Genomic DNA, 19,688 nt, shown 5'->3' on the forward strand with positions numbered 1-19,688 from the left:
TTGCAATAAACATAACTGTAACAATCATAATCCTGATAATTATTCACTTCCAAGATAAAATTAGAGAAAGACTGCTTAAAGAAGAAAAAGATCATTTTCTTAGTTTAGAAGCCTATTTCATTTTAATATCTATAAAAAATACAAATATGTAGATTAACTATAATGTCTGCATTTTGGTACCCCAGTGGTTTGAGAAAATTACTAGAGTGACTTATCTTGGCTATGACCTGTTTCTTTACCTATAGCGATAAAGGAGACTTAGACGTCATCAGAAAATTCTGCAGTATTGAGTTAATTTTTCCTTTCCTACCCTTCCCACTCTGGTAGGATGGAAGCAAGGAAAAAATATCCCTTGTCACACTTCTCTTATCATAACCATTGCCATGAAAGGTATTTGTCATCTGTGTGAATCTCTAGAGGAAAAGTCAGAAATGTACCTGAAGAAATCACTCTGCACAAGTCAACACTTGACAAACAGTACCTGCCTGGTGACAGTGTTTTGCAAAGCTCCTTTTTAATTTTCTTTGCATACATTCTCTAGTTTGGTAAAACTGTCACTAATTTATAATCCAGAATCCCTATAATCTTCGAATTAACGAAAGTATTAACACCATGTAGTCAACCAGATTACAGTTCCAGCTCGGTACTCCACGCGATTTAAGGAAAATAATTTCTCTTCTGTGAGCCTATTTCAGCTTCCCATCTGTAAAAGTGGGTGGATTGGACTAAGCAAGCCCCTTGCAATTTTCGACACTTGAGATTTGGTGAGAAGGACTTCCAGAAATAGACTGGAGAGTTTTAGGCCCCTCTGGGTCCTGATGGGCGGGATGGTATTGTAGAAGCTTTACACATATTTGTTGTTTCTAGAATCTGCAGGTAAGTGAAAGGGGTAGAAATGAGCCAAGAGAAGTGAGACAGATCCGACAGGAGGTCCACTCCCAGGACCTTTTCCGGATTGGCGGGGCAAGCAGAGCGTTCGGCCGCTAGGCAACCGCGCCTCCGGGGTGGAGGACCCCAGGCAGAGGTGTCTAATTTACTGCCTCTTTTAGTTAGCCAGGGCGCCTTCTCAAAATTAATGAAATCTGTAGTGTTTTAAAGTTACAGATATTTTTTACAGCCAAGTTTTGGTAAACCCTATGCTGAGTTCTGCTCAGGGTGGGTTTTTTTTTTTTCCTTTTCTCTATTCTCAGGCGCGAGGCGGGCACCTCTCTGGCAAGGCCTCAGCCGCGGCGCGTTGCCCGGCAGAGCCCAACGCTGCCTGCTCCCGGCTCCCGCCCACCGCCCTCCCTCGGCTGGGTCCTGGTCCTTTGCTGGCCCCGCTGGCCGCCATGGGCTCAGAGATGGAGCCGCTGCTCCTGGCCTGCAGCTATTTTAGGCGCAGGAAGTTCCAGCTCTGCGCCGATCTGTGCACGCAGATGCTGGAGAAGTCCCCTTATGACCAGGTACCGGCCAGCCCCCGTCAGCCTGTGGATCCCGGAGCTGAGGCTGAGGGCTCTGGGGAATCCCGCGACCCCCGGGTAGTGAGTCCAGGGAGGAAGGCCCAGGCGAGGCTGACCGTACGGTCGGCAGAGGCACCCGGAGCGAGACCTTATGGAGCCGTGGCTGGCGGGTCCCTGCCCCCCGCATCCCCGGGGATCACGAGTTCTGTGCCATGACCAGCCCCTCTACAAACTTCAGCCTCCCTTTTCCTTTGAGTGTCCCAGAATTAGAGCCCTGAATTTTACTTGGCGGAGGAACTTTGGTAATTCATTTATAATTGCATACGGATGGGCTCTAAATCTCTCTTCGTGTGCGTTATTTTCTAAAAGAATTATGTAGAAACAGATCTGTGACTCTCCACTCCCTGTTAACATAGCTGCCTTCTTTATTTTTTTTTTTTTTTGAGTCAAATGTGTGATCCTCCTACCTCATCTTTAGACAGTTGTCCAAGATTGAAGGAGCTTTTGATTAAGTGGCCACGAGTTTAACTTTAAGGAAATACACAAGTTAGAGGAATGAGAATCTAAGAGCAAAAGATACATTTATTTAAAGAAATTATCTGGGCAAGGAAAGCGATAATTGCAGGAGGGGGCATGAGAAAGTTTCCTTGAAAGAAGGAATGATGGCATTTTATTAAAAGAACTTAAATAAGCTACAGTAATATTGTGTATAGCAAATGAAAAAGATAATATGCTATGTGTGAGAGAGGTATAACTCTGGTGGGCAGGCATCTCCTGGAAGAGGCAAAAAAGGAGAAAGTGGAAGAATAAAGGCAGAGCTGTGGCATTTTGTCACTGCTTCTAGTAAACGCAGAATGTACCTATATAGTTTGAGTTCCCAAGCTTTTCCTGTAATGGTGTTGCCGTGGAGATGTTAGAAAAAATGGAAAATTGAAGGGAGTTACAAAAGCAGAGGCTTGAGTGTGAACGCTGTTACTGCCTTAGCTCCCAGCAGACGGATGGGTGATAACCTGTTGAGGTGAACATTTTGTCCTTCAGATAGCACATCTCCCTTAGAACAACCCATGTTAGTGGTAACGTTAAGCTAGGTTCTGTTCGTGTTAGTTCACATTAGTTAATAGAACTCCATTTCTTAAGACAAGCATTTCCCCAAGTGTGCTTCTTGGCATTGTAATCCCATAGATGCTACTCAAAAAAAAAAAAAAAAAAAGGATTCTACAATTAAATATGTTTGGGAATTGGGCAACATATTGCTCTAGGCACAATGGTTTGCGGGAACTTATATGCTGTTTCCATTTTTCCACTGAGTTAGGGTCGTTTCCATTTTGTGTTCCATAGAACCCTAATCCCAAGAGCTGCTCAGTAAAAGGAAGTTTCCTGGTTAAATGCATTTGAAAATGTATATTACTTCTTGGAGATTCAAGATGCATATTAAAGGCTCTGAGTAGCTCTGAAAAAAACCTAAATTTGCCTAATTTTGATTAATGCAAATAATCAAATAATTCTGAAACTTGTTTCACCACTGATTCTTTTTTTTTGGCCCAGAGCAAGGGTCAAATATCTTCATTATTATCCTTGGGAGATGTGGCATTGGGAAATACTGTTATTGGCAAAGCAGCAGTGTTTTTATTAATGGTTAAGACCCTATAATCTTGAGTCCAAAGTGACATTCAGGATTGCACATATCAATTGAGATTTAGTTTGTGCTAGGCTCTGTGACCAGGACTTTATATGTGTTCATTTCAATGACTTCTTGATTAAGTGTTTACTACAGATTGAGGATGCCTTATTCCAAATGCTTGGGACCAGAAGTGTTTCAGATTTTGGATTTTGGAATATTTACAATATACTTATCAATTGAGCATCTCTAATCCAAATATCCAAGATCCAAAAAGAGCATTTTCTTTGAGTGTCATGTCAGGGCTCAGAAAATTTTGGATTTTGGATCATTTTGGATTTCAGATATTTGGATTATGGTTGTTTAATTCTGTAAATACTATATATCTCTAATGATTAGAATAACCTTGCAAAGTATGTAACAAAAATGATAGCTAACATTTATTGAGTAGTTAGAATGGTGAGGAACACAGGGCAGGCTCTACAAGCATGAAGGATATTAAAGTTCAGATCTGTTAAGAATATACCAGAAAAAGGAATAACCAATTAATTTAGTACAGTTTCCCCTTTTTGATAAAATATAGTAAGAATAATCAATTCATAGACATGCATTGTCTTTTTCAAAATATTCTTTAAATTATGACTGAAATAGTGGTTAAAAGCAATGATATAAAAGGAAGAAATACAAAACAGTCCTCCATACAACCATATGACCTAGAGGGAATGCTGGCTTCTACAGCTCATGTTGATCATCCTGATTAGTTGCTTAATCTGATTACTGTTCTTTGTGTTCCATATGTCAGATTCTTGGCTTTAAAACCAGTCCTGATTTTTTTTTTTTACCTCCACTATAATTAAACAGTTCATAAAACATGGAGCTTTTTCAGGCAATGGAATTTTTAAAAGATAATGTGCTTTCATTAATGGGGTAGGTTTCTGATAGATTTTCAGATTATTAAAATCAGTAATTCTGAGGGTGGGACTGGTAGCTGTATATCAGAATGTGAGAAAGCTTTTTCTAATTTACATTGTCCTTCCCTGCCCCCAATCTCTGCTTATAATGAAAGATGTTCCTGACAGGAGATGGTTATTATTGTAAATGATTTGAAGGTGGTAAAGTGGCTGAACACCCTTGGCTTAGATGAAAGATGTGGAACTAGGGCTCCCCAGTGAGCTATGTTAGTAGTTGGTTGAGACATGACCTGGTGATCCAAGCCAAAAAGCATATTTTTTGTGTGATTATCTAATTTGTTTCCTCTTTGGGGCCATGGAGACTTAGCCAGACTTAATCCTTTGTTTCTATACTCTGGGGCAGTTCATTTTATAAATTTGTATTCCTGCTAAACTCTACAGATTACATTCCCATTTGGCTGCTTGGTCACTAAATCTCCCTAACCTTCTGAAACCCATCGATTTCTCTGTTCTCTTATAATTTTTTCCCTTCCTTTTATTACTAATTTCTGAGTAACAACTCAGCAATTTAAAAGTAAAGCTGGGCAGACTCATTAGCCAGTGTAAGTACTGGCGGCAATTAGGAAGTTGCATTCAGAATTATCTGGAGATTTAATTCCCTAAAGTAATAGCAACAACTTATAAGGGAAAGCTGTGCTCTAGGGAGGAAGGAAGGAAGCAAACTGATGTGACTTGAAGTTGACGGTGATGAGTATTTGCTGGTTCTAGGCAGTGCCATCCTACTTTCTGTGGCCTCTTATTTACTTTGAAGGGGATTCAGAGGGAAGTTTTAATTGGATCTGTCCTAAGTGGGAGTCAGTTCTGAGTTCTGAAAAAGGGAGTAATGGATGGTTGGGTGCTTATCTGTTAACCTTATACTTGAATAAGCATGATAGTATGTGTGAAAGAACTCTGAAAATTATGAAGTATTCTTAAAAATGCAAGGCTTTATTATTGGTCCTTAAAGGTATCCTGTGAAGTAGGTAATATTGCTCCAATTTGAGAAGGTAATGAATGTTGTATGACTTGTTCAAGGTCACGCAGCTAAGTGGCTCCCTGAGGAGCCCAGGTCTTCTGACTCTAGGGTGAGGCCTGGTGCTTTTTACTCAACTGTGTTGATACCTGTAGAAACAGTTTGCTAGACCAAGTGAACCTAACTTGTGGTTCCCTATATGGGTGGATTAATTTAAATAACAAAACTATAATTGAGAGAGACTCAAAGATGAAGGCCTCAGTGATTTTTTTTAAAAAAAGTTTTGCCCCACATCCAAATTAAAACATCCTGACTCTTTTCCTTCACAGTCCTGCTCTTGATGGATCTCCAGAGAGCCGTGCCTGTCCTTGGTCTCCCCACATCCTGCAGTAGTCAGCAAAGTGGATGCTCTTGACCCAGGGTTTCTAGGTTCAAATATTGCCTCTACACCTTGACCTTAGAGTTTTCTCATCTGTAAATGGAAATGATAATATACCTGTACCTCAAGGGGTTGTTGTAAAGGTTTTCATTGTTACATGGTAAATGATAAAAAATGTTAGCTGCTATTGTCTCTATATAGCTAGAGATATTTGCATGTAGGATTCTGTCATTTATATTCTTCTTAAAGGATTGTTGGTAATCTGGAAAGCATTTGTGAGGAAAATATCCAGTGAAATGGATGGTGAAAGGATGTTGAATATAGTTGATACATCATTGACACTCAATAATTTCCAGAGTAATTTCCCTTTTCTCTGACTCCCTTCTTATCTTCCATGTCTTCTGCTTTTCTTCCTTCCACCTTAATTGTCTATAATTTGTCCATAATGTGAGTATAGCATTTGACACATTGTATTGTAATGTATTTAACTAGGTGCTTTCCCGCATAGAATGTTTTCAGCACCTAGCTGGGTGCCAGGAGAATATTCTGGAATACATGTGTTCTCTACCTCATACCCTCTTAGGCCTGGTCTCCATTTTCCATCCACATAATCCCTTGCCTGTCTCTACACCTCCCCACTCTCTGGGCCTCTCCATTTCTCCTCTGACCTTCATAGTCACATGATGACATCACATCATTTCCCTACACACACGCTCTTCACCTGCACAGTCAGTCATAAATGTATTTCTGAAGGGCAGAAGCACAAGACAAAGATCACGAAGACCTTCATCAGTGAACAGAATCCTCTGAGGCTGAACTGTTGGTTTCAGGTTGGGCCACTGGAGGAATCTACCTGCCCCTGGCAGAATAACACGCCTCCAGCTTTTACTTCATATCAGTAGCTTCTATCTCCTTTAGCTGTTTTCCTTTTCGGACATTGTCTGTAATCACCTCCGGTAAACACCCTCCCCCCCCACAAGATTTCTATATTGGACTTACGTTGTATCTCTCCTAAACTTTACCCTTCAGTTCTGCCTTATTATTTCCAACTCATTTTTTTGAGATACTGGCCCGAAAGAGCACCTGCTTCTCTCAAGCATTTGTGTGACTTTGAACAAATTACTTAACATCTCTGAATTTGTTTCCTTAACTGTAAAATGGATAATAATCCCTGCCTGCTTCCCTCAGATGGTTGTTATGAGGCTCAAATAAGATGATGGGCCATAAAGATATGTACACAAATAAATAGAAGAAAGAACAGAAAAGGTTACTACTTTCATCTGCCATCTCATTCCTTTATCAGTGTATTTCCTTAAGTGTGGACTGTGTTTAGGAAATCTGTGCTTTTTCCAGATCCTTCTCTTGCACACCGGAATTGAAAAACTACACTTACTGTGTGTTCTCTAGTTGCTCTTTTGTGTTCGGTTCAGTTGATTGTCAAATCTTCTCTAAATCCCATCTTCTGGGACCTTCATTTTCTAGCCTAGCTTAGCCTTTTCCTTTCACGTTCCTACCATGTGTCATGATAAATAAATTGCCTGGCCTTGCATGGTGACCACAGGGTTTGCACATTACTTGCACTGATAATATATTCTTTAAAAAATATTTGGGGTATTCTTTTTGGATTTAAAGCCATAGAAAGCAAGGATCTTTTTCTTTTCTTCCTTTTTCTGTTTCTTAGTAGTTTCCCTAATAAAATATACTACAGATTAAGTTCTCAACAGATGCTGCTGACTAGACAGACCGTGTAAGTGTAGATGTTCTATAAATAAATTTGGTTTAAGTCTGTTTTTTTTTTTTTTTTTTACTGATGGGTTTCTATTTAATTTGTATAGAAAAAAACCCTCAGATGCTGAGCTTAGCATCTGGCACCAGTGTATATTATGTAGTTTATTTATAAAAATCTCTTAGAGGACATTACACTCAGAATTAATTTGTTATTGTCAGCCATAAATCCCATTATATTTATGTGGAATAGAAGGGTTTATATTATTTGGACTTTCCTTTTCCCTAAGTGAGCAAAGTCTGAGCGTTTTAACCACCATGAACTTATTCTTGAATATAAGGAAATACTGCTTTGGTATAGTTATAAAATTATTCTTAATTTCTGAGATAGTGTCTTCATTACACAAGTAGTTAAGATATCTTTCTCTGTGCTCTGAATGAAGGTAGAGTAATTAGAATTTTCTGACCATAGAAAATTTAGCACTCTTCAGTGTATATTACAGAACTCTTGAAAGCCCTTGTAGAGGAAGACTAAAGTTAATATTTGGATTTTTATTAAATGAGTTAGAGTTTACCTACAGATACTTGGTTAGTCATTAAGACTTTTTATTTTAGAAACTGTATTTCTTAAAAAAAATGTTTACTACCTTCTTAATGCTTTCCAGGAACCAGATTCTGAATTGCCACTGTCTCAGGTAAAGAAAGGTTTAGCTGCAACCTGTAGTTTAGAGAATAATTGCTATTGCTTAGTTGCTATAGATTAGAAAATTTGCTGCATTATCTACTTTTGGTGTTATAAAATTAACCATATCTACCTGATATCCTGTACCTTCTATGTAAATTTATATAGATTTTTGTGTAATATGGATAGCCTTGTAGAACTAATGTACTTTATTCATTAAGACTTGAAGCTTAAATACAAACGACCAAGGTCGGCCAGAAGGATGAGAAAAATAAAGAAGGAGGCAAGGGGAACCTTGGGCTTAGAAAGGGAGCTGATTTATCATGGAGTGAGAATTAAAAAAAAAAAAGCAAAGGAGCCAGAGAGTCAGCAGAGCCACAAGTGTCTGAAAAGACTGTAGTTGACAGGACAGTATGTCTTTGGTAAAGAGTGATCCAACTCTGCTTGGAGAGGTTGGTTTTAACTGACCTGGCAGCTCTAAGAGGGAAGAGCCTGCTGCAGTGAGTCAGGAAGGAGGGAAGGGACACTGGCCAGAAAACCACTTCTACCACATCAACTTGGTTAAGGATGGGAGGCAGCCAGAGAGACCTGCTAACTGGCTAAGACACCAGGGGATGAATCTGGAGGAAGCCCTGGCAGAGAGGAGGTCTGGTGAGGCGGATACCTGGCCAGTGAAGCTTTTAGCCCAGGAGCATTTCCAGTGGGTCTGGGAATAAGGAGAAGGGAAGGGATATAGAGAGCTATCCATCAGAGAGCTTAAAAGTTGCCAGGTGTTTGCCCTGCCAAGTGAGATGGAATGTTAACAGGGCTTTTTAGGTAAATAAGCTATTTGAATCTCATATGGGGCTCACATGAATAATCATCAAACCTTTTAGAATAGAAAGCAATTGACAGAGTACTCTTGTAGAAGCCTATGTAGCATTAAACACAGTAAATAGTGTAAAATGTGGCACTCTGTTCTCTAAAAGGATGACATTTGTCTTTTGAATGTTCATAATCTTGATTTACATGATAGATGGGAAAATTATTTTTTGCATTATGTATGTACAAGTCATTCAAGAAGGATCCAGGATGGGGTGGTGGCTGATGCCTGTAATCCTAACACTTTGGGAGGCCAAAGCTGGAGGATCACTTGAGGCCGGGAGTTTGAGATCAGCCTGGGCAACAGTGAGACCCCGTCTCTACAAAAAATATTTTAAAAATAAGCCAGGTGTGGTGGCATGTGCCTGTAGTCCCATTTTCTCAGGAGGCTGAGGCAGGAGGATCACTTGAACAGGAGTTTGAGGTTATAGTGAGCTATGATCATGCCACTGCATTCCTGCCTGGACAACAGAGTCAGACCCTGTCTCAAAAAACCAAAAATGTTCATTATACGTAACCTAAACATTTGTACCCCCATAGTATGCTGAAATAATGATAATGAAAACCAAAAAGCTTCTAAATTATAAATAAAAGAATGTGGTTTTTGTGGTTTCTGTTCTCAGGAAATTTGGGAGATTTTAATTAAAATTAAATTAAATCATCAATAATTTGCATTGTAGGAATTGTTCTTTTTTGTGTTTTTTTTTGGAGACAGGGTCTCTGTCACCCAGTCTAGAATGCAGTGGTATCATCATAACTCACTGCAACCTCAAGCTCTTGAGCTGAAATTATCCTCCCGCCTAAGCCTCCCAAGTAGCTGGGACTACAGGTGTGAGCCACCACATGTGGCTAATTTTTTTTTATTATGTGTAGAGATGGGGGGGGGGGGAGTTTCTCTCTCTCTTGTTTAGGCTGGTCTCGAACTCCTGGCCTAAAGCAATACTCCCTCCTTGGCCTCCCAAAGTGGTTGGATTACAGACATCACCTACTACACCTGGCTATAGGAATGGTTTTAAAACTGCTGTGAGTGGCATTTAAAAAGTTTCAAACTAGCACAGAGGCTTCATGAAGAACCTGTATTTAGCATTACTTTTCTGTTCTGTTACTGTAGACTTAATTATCTACTGGATAATGATCTAAAATGGAACAAGGCTGACTAGATTCTTTTGACCTCACTATTCACCTCACTATTCATACTTTTTGGATTTCTTCTCTTTGCACATTTTCACAACTTCAAAAGGAATGAGGCTTTGTAATAATAATTCAATATTTTGTGCCTAAGTTTTTGTGTTCATAGAGTAGCAGAGTATCAGTTGTTACTGATTCATATGATGTCTAAATCAGGTCAGACAGACTATTCCTTTGGTAGCCTTATTCTAATAATAACCTAGGAAAATTGTTTCTAACATGCCTTAAACTACTGATCTTGCATTCTGTTTTAAGAGGACCCAAATACTTTAAACATGTTTTGCTCAGTCAGCAGAGTTTTTACCTCTTCATGTGTTTATTTTCACAAGTAAAATTGGATTAACGTCACAGAGGGTAGAGCAAGTCAGTATCTTCCTGATGTTAGCTGGCAGGTATTTGCCTCACGAGTAATGTCTGGGGGCAGGGCAAAGGCAATATATGTAAGCTAAATATTTGTACCCCCATAATATTCTGGAAAAAAAATTAAAAAAAAAAGTAATGTCCTATAGACTGAGCATGTGAATGAGATGGGATTATGTTTCACAGATATAAAGGGAAATAGCTAATATGGTGATTATTCATTTAGATTGGGAGAATCTATATTTTTCCCTTAAAAAAATTCCTAAGCATCTATTCTTATTTTTATTGCTATTACAGTACTTCCAATACATAGATGTTCAAATAAATTTGCATAAACCATTCTTTTGAACTGTATGACCCTTTTATTAGTAAGTTATTGGTAATTATTTATTAGTAAGTTAAACATTTCTGATAAAACAAATTTATACTTTATTCAGGAGGAAGTTTGGGATTACCCTATGTGTTTTGCTATGCATTTTATTTTAATCACTGATTAATTCTAAACTTTTTTGGGGGGGTTGTTTTTTTAAAACAGGCAGAGGATTTTAGGGCTATAAAACATACTTGGCTTGCTTCCAAAAAAAAAAAAATATTATTTTTTTAAAGCCAAAGCCCCATCTGCTGTTTTCATTAAAATCTCAAGAACTGTTCACATTGCCAGGAGCAGTTTTTGAAAACAGTCTGATGTTTAATCAAGCAGTGATATGTGATTTTCAAGGTCATTTTTTTGTTAGGACAGAAGAGTCAGGAAGATTTATTTTCTCAAATACTGATAAAATTTAAAATTGAATAATAGTTTAAATAAATTTTATTATAGATCCTTAAGTATAAAAATTCACATTATATCTAGTTCTTAAGAATTAGATTTTAGAGGTTGAAACAAATATAAATATATCTTTTTGAAAAAGTAGATTCTTATGGAATAGAATTTTAAAAAGATGTTGCTTATTTAACTTTTGAAGTATTTATTCATTTGGCTGGGAAGAATAGTGGTTTTTCTGTTCTATGTTTTGCTTAGCTTAATATAAAAAATTTGTACCCCTTTAATATTGAAGAGGTTAGTAGGGGGATGGATATCAAGAAGCATGATGGATTGGACTATGAAACAGTATGAACTTGAAAACAGTTAAAAATAAAATATGTGCATGGATAATTCATAACCAACTATATAAATGATAAATTATAAAATTATAAAAATTTGACTTTTAAAAAGTTGATTTATCTAGGACTCCAAATCATAGTTATTAAGCTCCATTAGCTCCTCATTATCAAGATAAAAGTCCACATACCTCACTATGGCATATACCATCTGTCATCTGGCCCCTACCTTTTCTCCAGCTTCTTCTCTGACTGCCCCCTCTGCTGAACACGATTCTTCAACCATTCTCAACTCTTGTGGAGTTTTCAAACTATCTAGCTAGCCTGCCTTTGCTCTACTGTCTGCTGTGCCTGGCCACATTCTCTTCTACCCTTCCTTCCACCCCCAGGCAGCTGGGCACCTTCTTCTGTCCTCGTGTAGCACATTTCTTTCTATTTTTTATTTTTGTTATTACATTTTTCCCATTACATGGAAATTCTTCCAAGCTAGAACTAGGACTGTGATTTACTCATCTTTGTATTTCTTGGACGTGGCATGCATGTAGGTTTTCCCTAATAATATGGGAATGAACCAGTGGAACCCACCTGCTGCTTTACTGTTTCAACAGAAAGTGCTGCAGTCCTTCCTGTCCATCAGAGAGTGCTGAGCTAAGAATGCCCTTTTGAAAAATTAGAGCTGTCAGATACTTGTAAGGCATTTTGAACTGTGGAGATTTAAAATAAATCAGGTTTCCTTATTTCCATCTTTAAAGTTAAATTAGACCATTTAACTTCAAGCCAGTGAGGCCTTCCCTGACCCCTGGGAATAACTGTAGAGATCTGGCATCTTTCCTGATCTTTTATAAGTGAAAACATCAGATCGTTTCTATACTTTGGTGACTCCCACAGTTAGATGCAGTTCCAATTGGAATTGACTTTTTTTTTTTTTTTTACAAGTAAATTAGTTCTTTGAGTCCATATTCTACTCATTCAGTTGTGTTAAATTCACACATAACATTGAAAACATTTTATTAATAGTTATCTAATAAGAATCCAGTAAACCTCAACCAGAAAAGTCAAGTCCAAAGCCAATCACCTAACCAAATACAGTTTCACTTTTGGAATCTAAATATATTGTGGAGGCAGCCTTCTTTATTCCCATTAAAATGAAAGCATGATGCTTTTCTTTTTTAAAAAATTTCCATCCATGCATTCTAATTACTTTAGCCCACAAAAGGATCTCTACTTTTCAATTTATATAAAACCTATTTTCTCCACCACACTCTTGTCACCTACCATGCACCACTTTGCCTTATCATTTAATCCAATTGGTGATACATTCAGGGAAAGTAGGATCTATGTTTTTTGGGTTTTTTTTTTCTTGAGACAGAGTCTCACTCTGTTGCCCAGAGTAGAGTACCCTGGTGTCAGCCTAGCTCACAGCAACCTCAAACTCCTGGGGTCAAGTGATCCTCCTGCCTCAGCCTCCCGGGTAGCTGGGACAACAGGCATGCACCACCATGCCTGGCTAATTTTTTCTATATATTTTTAGTTGTCCACCTAATTTCTTTCTATTTTTTAGTAGAAATGGGGTCTCACTCTTGCTCAGGCTGGTCTCGAACTCCTGAGCTCAAGCAATCCTCCCGCTTCGGCCTCCCAGAGTTCTAGGATTACAGGTGTGAGCCACCACGCCCGGCCAGGATCCATGTTTTAATATTCTCATATTTCCTGCTCAGAACCTAGCTCAATGCTATATAATTAAGGGGTGCTTAATGAATATAGATTGACTGAATCGAATGCTTCTTGGGTTCTTTACTTGAGGACTTTCCAGATCCTGTAGCTCTCATCAGTTCCTCTCCCAGTCCCTTGGCCTTCATTAGCCTGCTTCATGCCAGATCCCTAGTAGCCTGAGCCCCAACCTCTGTCCACATTTCCCTTGCTGTTGCTTCCTCTAGGCCTGCAGTCCCCAACCCCAGGGCCACAGACCAATACCTGTGTGTGGCCTGTTGGGAACTGGGCTGCACAGCAGGAGGTGAGCTCCACACAGCAGGAGGGGAGCAGGTAGCAGTGGGTAAGCCAGCAAAGCTTCATCTGTATTTACAATCGCTCCCCATGTTCACATCAACGCATAAGCTCTGCCTCCTGTCAGATCAGTGGTGGCATTAGATTCTCATAGCAATGCAAACCCTACTGTAAACTGTGTATGCAAGGGTCTAGGTTGTGGGCTCCTTATGAGAATCTAATGCCTGATGATCTGCAGTGGAGCTGAGGTGGTGATGCGAGCACTGGGGAGCAGCTGCAAATACAGATGATCATTAGCAGAGAGGTTTGACTGCACAATAAACGTAATGTGCTTGAATCATCCCGAAACCATCCCCACCCCACCCCACCCCCACCTGTGGAAATACGGTCTTCCATGAAACCAATCCCTGGTGCCAAAAAGATTGGGGACTGGTGCTCTAGGCCCTAGAGTTAGTTCTATGCTGCTGCTTTAAGAGTTGCCTTCTTCCCAAATCCTCCACAGGACATGAAGCTTTATTATTCTCTGCTTTTATTCTGTAGTAAAGTAGAAAGGTAAAAATTTCTGATAAAGCAGTTTCATCATATTTAACAAGAAATTGAATTGTGCACACCTTCACATTGAATTTTTCAAGCTAAGGCAAATTCCTTAATTGCCTTTTCCTTTTTTCCCTCTCATTATGTAGTAGGTTTTCTACTGACTAGATCACAAAGCAATCATTGTTGTTTAGTTATTATAAATCAAGAGAAATTGATCTTGGTTCAATTCACCCAACATTTCTTGAATACCTGTTATGTACAAAAACCATAGGCATCATGGAAAACTCAAGAGTGAACAAGGTATGAAAGTTTGCATTCTGGGGAACGGAGGGCTAATATATGCCCAAATAATTGTAATATCTGTCAAATATGGTAAGTATATAATAATAGAGGTATAAAGAGAATACTCTGTGACAAAGACAAGGGGGTAGTAGGTATAGAATTAGAGTATCAGGAAGGCTTCATGAAGGACTTGGCCCTGAAGAAAGTGGGCAGAAAGAGCACTGTGGTTGTAACTTTATTCATTTATTTTCAAATTATTATTCTAGTAAAATTTTCTCTAAAGATCTTCTTTTATTTATAAAAAGGAATGTTAGAAGACTGTCAGATAATTGCCATACTTTTATTTATTAAGTAATCAATATGTTGTTTCTTGATGAATAAATGACCTTGTCTTCTTGTATTAGTTTTTGACATGGCCCTTTAAATTAGAATAATCCGTTAAGTGGTAAACGTGTTTAGTAAAAAAATGAAATAAAAATAAAGGATGGCTATCTTCTGTAAGCTATGCAGCATTTCTCATGCTATTTTAATATATGTTTTATTTATCCATGGTTTTTAGGCAGCTTGGATTTTAAAAGCACGAGCACTAACTGAAATGGTATACATAGATGAAATTGATATAGATCAGGAAGGAATTGCAGAAATGATTCTGGATGAAAATGCTATTGCTCAAGTTCCACGTAAGTATTGGTTTTTCAGTTAAGTTTATGAAGTGCCATTAGGAGGAGGAATACTATATATACAAGAAGAATATGTATATAGGTGTATAAATATATCTCTATACTTTACAGACATATATATAAAACATTATATACATGAAACATGTATATACATGGTGAAAAAAACCACTACCTCAAGTAAATGGTTTCTATTCTGCCTTATAGTACAAAGATTTTTTTTCCCAAAACTCAGTTATATTATCTTAAACTTAAGGTATGAGATTGATATATAATAATTTTTCAATAAAAGCTATATTATACATTGTAAAAATAATTTATAAAAATGCATTATATTTGAACTGCTTGTCTGCTGTATCAGAAGATTGTTTATCTGGGAAGCATCCAAACAACAGAAGTGTTCTAAAAGGATTTACAAAAAAATAGTCATTCGAAAACCTCACTCAATTATTGTAATCAAACACGACTTGCTCTAAGAGCCATCATGTGAGGTGATGAGGTGATATCCTGGGCTGTGAATGTCAATTGGGATTGTCAAAGAGGCCCAGTCCCCAGCTTGCAGATGTGGTGGTGCAAATGGTATTGGATAATAACCATGACATCTGGTGGTTTTAGTAATTTATTAGTTGTTAACAGTTCTTAGTCATTTGTATGTTTTGGAAGGTAATAGCTGTTTTAAAACTTCAAATGGAAATTGAGAAAAAAAATATGTGTTTTGTATTAAATGTCTCTCTTCCTCAGTATTTTATTCGTTTAGAGTTAAAATATCTAAATTCTAGATATTGTATAAATGATCTTTTATTGGGAGAAGTTTGTGTGAAAAATAATTAAAGCAGAATAGAACCATTATTGCGAACTTTGGAGCCTGTCAGTCTTAAGTTTGAATCCCGGCTTTACTAATAGGTTGACCTGTTTACTTAATTCTGGAAATCTTTGTTAGATGGATTACTGCCACCTACCTTACAGACTTACTTTAAAGATTAAATGTGATAACATAATTAGTAACATGATAGGTATTCATTAAATATTAGTCTCAAACACATTTCTCTACATTTCCTGTTATTGTCTTTTTCACCAGATGAACACAATTCTGAAAATTGTATTAGCTGACAGTTTTTACAGATTAATGAATAATATATAAATTGAATTTGCCATGTTTTCTCCTAGGCCCTGGAACATCTCTGAAACTCCCTGGAACTAATCAGACAGGAGGGCCTAGTCAAGCTGTCAGGTATGTACTTCTATTGCATATCCTCTGGCACTAAATATTGACCAGACTGTATAAGAGTCTTTCCTTAGTTGATCTTTTTTGTATTATAATAATTTATAATGTTTGCAGGCCAATCACTCAAGCTGGCAGACCCATTACAGGTTTCCTTAGGCCCAGTACACAGAGTGGAAGGCCAGGCACTATGGAACAGGCCATCAGAACACCCAGAACTGCCTACACAGCCCGTCCTATCACCTCGTCGGGAAGATATGTCAGGCTGGGAACGGTAAATTCTGTCCGCTTTCCTATAGCCTTATATTACCAAAGTAACTTTGGGCTATGTTACATCGTTTTACACTATTATTATAGTGGAGAATTACATGGGAGATTTTTTAAGGCAATTCTTTTTATTTATGTTGCCTTTATAATTTTTATGTACATTAAACTTAATTTATGTTTCAACAGAAAGTTTCTGATTTCTTGTTCTATTGTGTTTCCCCCGTAGGCTTCCATGCTCACAAGTCCTGATGGACCATTTATAAATTTATCTAGACTGAATTTAACCAAGTATTCCCAGAAACCTAAGTTGGCAAAGGTGTGTACTTAAAATGATTTTAAGTTTTGAAGTAGTGTTAGAAGTATGATGATAATGACATTGTAAGAAATGGATAAAAATATCTGAAAGAAAGGCCATGTCTTGATTGAAATGGAAATGTTTACTCAAATATGTAATATGTAATGTGTACTTTAATTTTACATATCTTAGTTTTTTAGTTAATTGAATTAAGGAAAATCAATCAGAAATAAAGTACGTAAACTATTATTTTAGAAATTTCTTTTCCCCTTGATAAAGAGCAGTAATTTGTAACAAAGAAAGCAGGTATGCAGCATCATGTTCACAGAATGAAGCTTAAGAGGTCATCTATATGTGTGTATATTCCTTTTTTCTTTTTCAGCTTGGACTGTTCTCAGAAAAATAATTTTCTATCCTTGCAGGATTTTAGGACTATCAAAAGGATGATATGAAATATGTCCACCTAATTAGTAATTAATCAGACATCTCAATAAGAATTACTCAAGCCAGATAGTGGCAAGCCAGCTGCATTAGTAATTATAACTACTCAGAGATTAAATGTTCCTTTAAATTAAAGAGAAAATGAGAGGCAGAGGGAGAAAGAAGGAGAGGGAGGAGAGAGAAGGAGAGAGAGAGACAAAGGAAGGTGTCCATGACCTTTCCAGTATAAAAAACTCGTGGGTGAGTTTGGAATAATTCAGAGATAGGAACACTTATCTTCTGGAAACTGTTAATATTATAGTTTAAGCCTAGTCCAAGTTTTTAGCTGAAATCTCTGTGAACTCTGTACATAAGTGCTGAGCTCATTCCTAATCTCGGTTCTGATGGTGTTTAACATATGTATTTACTAAATAACAAATTCACTCTAGGAAAAATAAAAATGGACACACTTGAAGTTTAAATCCTGAAAAGAAATGCCATTTGGTAGACTTTAAAAAAAATTCTCGTTTGATAACAATCCAGTTAGCTTCATTTAGCAGAACTGTAAATCTTTACTTCCCTTTCTTTTATGAGAGTGGAGTATTAAAAGCAACTCATATGGAATATCTGGTTCCCTACCTTTTGGGCCATTTACTTGAAGTCACTGGCTGGCTAGTTGATATTTTTAACCAGGGAGTACAGTCAATGAAGGCATTTTTCTCAATTAAATTAAGATGCATCCAGGACAGACCCGATCTGTTGCTAGATTTAGCCTGAACTAGATTTTGTGCTTTTCTAGTGGGTCGTTGAAATAACACCGGGTTTTTCTATCTCTGGCCCCCAACTTGCCTTGGCTCATCAGGGCTCATTTTTAATATTGGTATATTGCTTGGGGTGTCTATGCATGGTGATTCTCTTAACATTCTTTTCGTGGTAGTGGTAGCACTTTATAAGAGACAAATGGAGGGATAGTTATAGGGTTTTTTTGTTTGTTTTTTTGTTTTTTAAATAAAGGCCTTGTCCTAATTTCTTTTTTTTTTTTTTTCTTTTATTGGTTGCTTCCAAGTCTTCTCTGTTAATAACCTTGATATCTTCCAGGGGCACTAGCCTCCTTGCAAGTGTAAAATAATGGTATTATGGAAAAAGGTAGTACCACCAAGAGGTAATCTAGTAAGTGCTTATTTCTTCAGATGAGTTGAGTGAAGTATTAAAAATATTGGTTCTCAGCCCTGGCTGTGCATTAGAGTCATCTAGGGGCTTTGAAAAATACAACGCTAGGGCTTCACCATCCCTTCACCTCAGAGATTTTGATTTAATTGGTCTGGTCTGGGCCCCTAGATGATTCCAAGGTATAGTTAGGATGAGTAGCACCCTGTTAAAGAAACTTGAATATTCTCAGTCATAGAATTACTATAAATGCCATATAAAGAGAAATAGCTTTAAAAATTAAGCAAAAAAACACCCTACTTTATACTTATTCTCTTTGTTTCAGAAGGAACTTCCAGATTTTCTGTGTCTAAATTGTCATTAATATCATAATCACCATATAATATATTTAGAGTGTAAAAAATTGGCCGAATCTGTTTTATGACAATCCTAAAGTTAGTCTTTAAGAAATAAATAAATTTTTCATTTGTCTCTTTCTAATAATATAGTATGTGTTATGTGAAAAAAGTTCAGTTCTTTAAATTTTCCAGTATGTATTCTGTAAAAATCAGAATCAGTTGTAAATAGCAATATTTAAAAATGAGTAAAAATGAGTGATTGTAACGAGGGATGGATAGACCCTTACAAATCCCAGGCATTTTTGAGTATTTTGTTTTTTTGGTTCAATTCAGCTTTGACTTTTGATATAACAATAGAGTGATTTTGTTAAAATAAAATCTAAAAAAAAAAATCTAATATATTTTTGGCTTTTTTTTTCTTCACAGGCTTTGTTTGAGTATATCTTTCATCACGAAAATGATGTTAAGACTGTAAGTTTAGAATTCATGCTATTTCCTTTTATATTAATAGTAACTTTTCTGACTGTGGGAGTTTAGATTCTGAAATGTTCTATTTCTTACCTTATAAACAAATGAAATTATTAAAGATCAGAGAATTACTAATACTTTAAAATCTACTCTCAGTTTCAGTGAGGAACATTTGTGTGTGTGTGTGTGTGTGTATATATATATATATGGAAGTGATAAGAACTATGTCTGGTTCATAGGGTATGTATATCTCCATTAAAAGGCAAGAAATAGACAATTGAGAATACTAAATAATATGCTTGTATTAAAGTTTAGTTTTTATACTAGTAGTTAGCATTGTTTATGCATTTTTTTCTTTAGTCCATATAGTATGTTATATTTTTACTAATATGTGTATGTGGGTTTTTTTTTTTCAGTGTGCCCCTCTCCCCTACCTTTAACATTTTATGATCAAAGATTTCAAACATACAAAAATAGAGAGAATAGTATAATGAGCTCATATCACCCATCAGCCAGATTCAACGATAATCAGCCATCTTGGTAGCCTCAATGTAGAATTTTGAAATTATATGCATATGAATTCTCAAATTTATTTTGATTTTTACAGGCTTATGTACAAATGAGCAATAATCTTACACTTTTGTCAAATCAAATGTAGTTAATTCTGCAGTCTCTGATAGTATTTTTCCTCATTTTCTTATTAGTTTAGAAAAAAAGCTTTATATCTGTATGTTTATTCAG

The 19,688-nt window shown here is 37.0% G+C and overlaps 1 protein-coding gene across 5 annotated transcripts in view; it reads left to right on the plus strand.

Moving 5' to 3' along the window:
- Positions 1 to 1,328: 1,328 nt before the first annotated feature.
- TTC8 (tetratricopeptide repeat domain 8) overlaps positions 1,329 to 19,688 on the plus strand; it is a 46,515-nt gene continuing 28,155 nt past the window's right edge. For 2 of the 5 annotated variants that reach the window (XM_069465201.1, XM_069465204.1), the window contains exons 1-6: positions 1,329 to 1,442; positions 14,653 to 14,773; positions 15,938 to 16,001; positions 16,110 to 16,266; positions 16,486 to 16,575; positions 18,906 to 18,950. In XM_069465201.1, the coding sequence (XP_069321302.1) occupies positions 1,329 to 1,442; positions 14,653 to 14,773; positions 15,938 to 16,001; positions 16,110 to 16,266; positions 16,486 to 16,575; positions 18,906 to 18,950 (591 nt within the window). Of the gene's footprint in view, positions 1,443 to 7,749; positions 7,780 to 14,652; positions 14,774 to 15,937; positions 16,002 to 16,109; positions 16,267 to 16,485; positions 16,576 to 18,905; positions 18,951 to 19,688 lie in introns of all 5 variants that reach the window. The other 3 variants (XM_069465203.1, XM_069465205.1, XM_069465202.1) reach the window with 2 other exon arrangements.

This window comes from Eulemur rufifrons, chromosome 2 (assembly GCF_041146395.1).
Source record: "Eulemur rufifrons isolate Redbay chromosome 2, OSU_ERuf_1, whole genome shotgun sequence".
Classification (NCBI taxonomy): Eukaryota; Metazoa; Chordata; class Mammalia; order Primates; family Lemuridae; genus Eulemur; species Eulemur rufifrons.